General features: G+C 55.8%; 1 protein-coding gene across 1 annotated transcript; it reads right to left on the reverse strand.

Annotated features, from left to right (window-relative positions):
* Positions 1-796: 796 nt before the first annotated feature.
* INHA (inhibin subunit alpha) lies at positions 797-3,955 on the reverse strand. The gene is made up of 2 exons (XM_004427608.3): positions 3,578-3,955; positions 797-1,802 (listed from the first exon to the last, which is right to left on the reverse strand). The coding sequence occupies exons 1-2, from the start codon at positions 3,846-3,848 to the stop codon at positions 970-972; spliced, it is 1,104 nt and encodes a 367-aa protein (XP_004427665.1). The 5' UTR covers positions 3,849-3,955; the 3' UTR covers positions 797-969.
* Positions 3,956-4,600: the final 645 nt, after the last annotated feature.

Here is a 4,600-nt window from a genome sequence, read left to right on the forward strand (position 1 = left end):
GACTCTCTGTGTGTACACAAAGTGCGTACACAAATTCACACAAGAGCACACGTTTGTCCGGCAGTAGGTTCTGCCTTTCCAAGCTTCCAACATCAAGGACTGAGTTAAGAGGCTACAGAAAGATACACAGTGTGCATCAAAGGAGCCAAAGATTTCAAGAACCCAAATCCCAGTACAGCCAGGCCTCGCAGAGGCTACAGCAAGACCCAGTGATAGGTTCAAAGGAGTCCAGGACCCTGGCAAATTGAAACCCTCAGGTCTTCATTCTTCCGCCTCTCTGCCTGGTCAACCTTCGGATGCTGCCAACTCATACATCTCTCCCTTACTTCCCACCCAAGTTCCTGAGAAACCCAAGATCTGACCAGCTCTGAACATCTGTCTCAGTGGGGCCCCAAGCCATGGTCTCTGGCCAGTCTACGAATCACCTGACCTTGAGCTAGTGTCCATCAGCTAGCGCAGAGAATGGCAGGGGAGGGGCTATGGCCACCGTGGATGCAGGCACTGAGAGCAGTCGTTGCCTTTAGGTGTGGCAGGGCAGGCCACCCAACTGACATGTCAGGTCCGGCTTGCAGGAGGGCCGGTTCTGTCTCCAGCGTGGCTGTCAAGAGCCTGGAGCACCTCTGTGTCATCCCCAAGCCTTGTGGCTTCCCACCAGATGCATATCCAATCCCAGCTCTTGAACCTCAGATCTCCAAGGTCAGGTGAGGCTGAGTGACCTGAGATCCCACAATCCCATGCTCCCGGGGTCCAGACCTGCCCCCCGCCATATCAGAGAAGCCTGAGAATTCACGCCAAGTCATATGCACTACACTGTTTATTGTCACATGTTACCCATGGGACAGCGGTGGGACGGGGGAGGAGCCTTCAGGCAGAGAAGTGGGAGGAAGGGGGAAGTAGAAACCATCAGTCTCCCGAACTCTGCCCTTCCTCCCAGCTGATGGTGGGGGCTTGGCCCCCCGCAGAACTCTCTTAGATGCAAGCACAGTGTTGTGTGAGAAGGTTGGGCACCATCTCGTACTTGAAGGAGTAACCTCCATCCGAGGTGGTGCGGACACGTAGGGGTCTCATGGTCCCCGGGAGAGAGGCACAGCAGGCCTGGGCCCCTGGCACCAAAGAAAGGGGCTGGACAGGAGTGGGGGAAACCCCAAGGACCGGCAAGGGCAGATCTGGTGGGGCGGGCAGCCCGCAGCCACCGTGACAATAGTGGAAGATGAAACTGGGAGGGTGCACGATCCACCGGTCCCAGCCCAGTTCCTGGAAGGAGATGTTGAGAGCCGCTCGGTGGCAGTTGGCGTGGGCAGCCGGTTCCTCTGGAGGCCTCTGGAGCAGGCGCAGCGCGGCGGGAGACCACGGCCAGGGCAGTGGAGGAGTCGAGCGCCGGGCTCTCTCCCCTCCACTGGGCGGCCTGGCCCGTGTGTGGGCCACCAGGAAGGGTGTGGCCTCAGGCCGGGCTGAGCAGGAACAGAGAGGACAACGCAGCAGCAGCACCAGGACAGGGCGGGTCAGCAGAGGAAGGGCCGAGGCGGCCAGGTGCAGCACAGCCCAGCGAGGGGGTGCCTGGCCCAGTGACATGGGCACAGCCATGGGACTCCCGGATGACAGTGCCAGCAGGCCTAGCAGGGGCCCCGAGCTATTAGAGGCTGCTGTGCCCTGCCTGTCCAGTCCGGTGTGGAACCACAGCTGGGCCGAAGTCACCTGGCGGCTGCGTGTGTGCTGGGACGGCCGGAACACATACGTGAAGAGGCCCTCTTCAGCCTCCTGGGCCCACTCACCAGCAGCTGGCATATCCTCACATCTGGCACCTACAGGAGACAGAGGGAAGGGAGAGGGCAGGCCTGACTGGCAGACTGGGGAGCCTTCCTCCTCAACAGAAGGGATGTGGCTGCCATGCATGAGCCTGCCAACCACTCCATCGAGTGCTCTGCCAACTTGGGGCCTCCCTCCAGTCTTGGGAGAACTGACAGAGGCTCCCCATTTATTATCTCATCATTAAAGGACTTAAAAAATACAAGATGTTGCCAACTTCTCTCTGAAGTGGTTTTACCAATTAATATTCCCATCAGCCGTGTGTCAGAGGCCCTGCCGCTCTCTACCTTCACCAACACTTGGAATTGTTCGTTAGACTTAAATTTTTCTTCATCTGGTAGTGTGAAATGGTACCTTGAAGGGTCTGTACACAGGCATTTGTTGTGTTACTCTTTATATCTTTTTACATGTTAGAAATAGTGCCTGATAGGGGCCGGCCTGGTGGTGCAACGGTTAAGTGCGTGTGCTCTGCTTCAGCGGCCCAGGGTTCACAGGTTCGGATCCCAGTCGCGCACCAATGCCCCGCTTGTCAAGCCATGCTGTTGCAGCGTCCCATATAAAGCAGAGGAAGATGGGCATGGATGTTAGCCCAGGGCCAATCTTCCTCAGCAAAAAGAGGAGGATTGGCATGGATGTTAGCCCAGGGCTAGTCTTCCTCACCAAAATAAAAAAAAAAATAGTGCATGATAAATTCTTTAAAATAATTCCACTTTTAATGGATGGCAACTAGGATTTTGGTGGTGAACACAATGTAGTCTAAACAGAAATCGAAATATAATGATGCACACCTGAAATTTATATAATGTTATAACCCAATGTTACTGCAATAAAAAATTTAATTAGAAAAAATAATAATTCCACTTTAAAAAGACAGGTTAACACCAAAAAGAAGAAAGAGGAGAAGAGAGAATATAGCTCAGGATAGAGGGCAGCACGTTCTAAGAAAGTGCAGCTGGCATCCTGACCCTGATGGGTACATGGACCACAGTGAACCATCATGGATCAGCACCAATAGGACTGGCGGTTAGAGCTATACTGTTACCTGGATTATCTTTATCTATTATAAACCTCACAACAACCGATCCATTTTGCAGATATGGAAACTGAGGGTTAGAAAGGTGAATGACATTTAACTTAAGCGGCCAGGCTGGGACTCTGCCTGATCCCAAAGCCACACTTTGACTGACTGTGCTGCACAGGGAGTGATGAGCAGGGAGGCAGCCAGTCCTCTCTAAGGGAAAGGTGGGACAGATTACAAGAAAGTAGATCCAGAGGAGGGCTTTATTGGTTCGGTCCATGGAACATGGGGACACACACAGGGAGATGAGAAGGGAATTCAAGAGAAGATGGACCGGTTTCCCAGAAAAGTTTCCCAACTGCTCTTTCTCCTACATCTCTGATATCTCTCAAGTCTCAGCTACTTGGGGCTAAAGGAACAAGGTTTGGAGCAGGGAGCGGAGGCAGAGAAAGAAGGGAAGGTGGCAAGAGGGGGCTCATGCCCAGATATCTCTGTCTCTAGGGACTTTTGTTCTCCCAGACGAATATCTCCCAATGCCTCCTATGTGCCATGCACTCTAGATACACCATCTCACTTAATCCTGAGAGGTAGGCATTATTGCCCATTTTACAGATGAAGAGACAGAGGGTCAGGGAGGTTTAGTAACTGGCCCATTGTTGCAAAGCCAGTTGAGTGAGACCACCCTGGCTTCCAAGCCCACACTGAACCATGCTGCTTCTCAAAGTCGCTCTCCAAGATCCCCGCCCTCGTTACCTGAAGCTGGGAAAAGGATGGCCTGGGAGACATCCTCCTCCTCGGGCTCAGAGGCCCTCCGCACGGAGCCTCCCAAGGCATGTCTTCGGGGCAAACGCCTGACTCCAGGATCCCCACCTTCCCCGATCACTGCCGGGGGCCCCAAGGCGTCCAGGAACAGGGCCCTCACCTTGGCCAGGACAATTTCCCGGTCCAGCTCTGACCCCTGGCAGCCATGCCCAGCCTGTGGAACCAGGAGCAAGAGGAACAGCAGTGGCGGCTGGGGCACCATCGCTCACCTGGCCCTGCCAACGGTGACCCCACTCCCTGCCCTGCGCCCCTTCAGTCAGGGTCTGCCCAGGGCCACGCCACTCCCCATCCCACCAGCCGCCCTCTTCTACCCTTCTCCCCGGGTATTCCCCAGCCCTTCCCACGCCCTGCAGTCCGAGTTGCCCCTGCCGGTGGCATTGAGACCTCCTATCTCTGACGCAGATGTCTGTGGCCCTGAGCCTTATCTCCCACTCCCGCCAGGAATGTGGGGGAGGGGGCTGGTGAGGGTTTTCACCCCAAGTGACCTGACCCACACAGACAAGCCTTCCCCGTACACACACACACACACACACACACACACACTGCGAGTCACATCGGAGCACGCAGCACAGAGGTGACATCAGGTGTGACAGGAGCCTGGCAGCTGGGGTCTGCCAGCTCCTAAGAGGGTTATTTGTCGGGAAGACAGAATGTGCCAGCCCCTCAGACCTTCTGGGGCCCCTTTCATCCAAGCAGCTGCTGGACCAGTCCTGGGGGAAGGGATGAGGCTGGGGCTAGAACTGGGGCTAGGGCGGGGGGCAGGTGGTCCCGCCTGCTCTATACTTAGCCTGGAGGAGCCAGCCCGGGCTCTTGTCCTCCAGCTGTGTCATCAGAGAATATTTTTGGGATTGGCAGCTGCAGGCGACTCTGCCACTCAGGCCCAAGCCTGGCGGGCGGCTGGGGACCTGGCGGCTGGAGGGGGGAAGGAGGAGGGGAAAGAGGCCCAGGCTGTGG

Source organism: Ceratotherium simum, chromosome 37 (assembly GCF_057802395.1).
Source record: "Ceratotherium simum simum isolate JZ-2026a chromosome 37, ASM5780239v1, whole genome shotgun sequence".
NCBI classification, from domain to species: domain Eukaryota; kingdom Metazoa; phylum Chordata; class Mammalia; order Perissodactyla; family Rhinocerotidae; genus Ceratotherium; species Ceratotherium simum.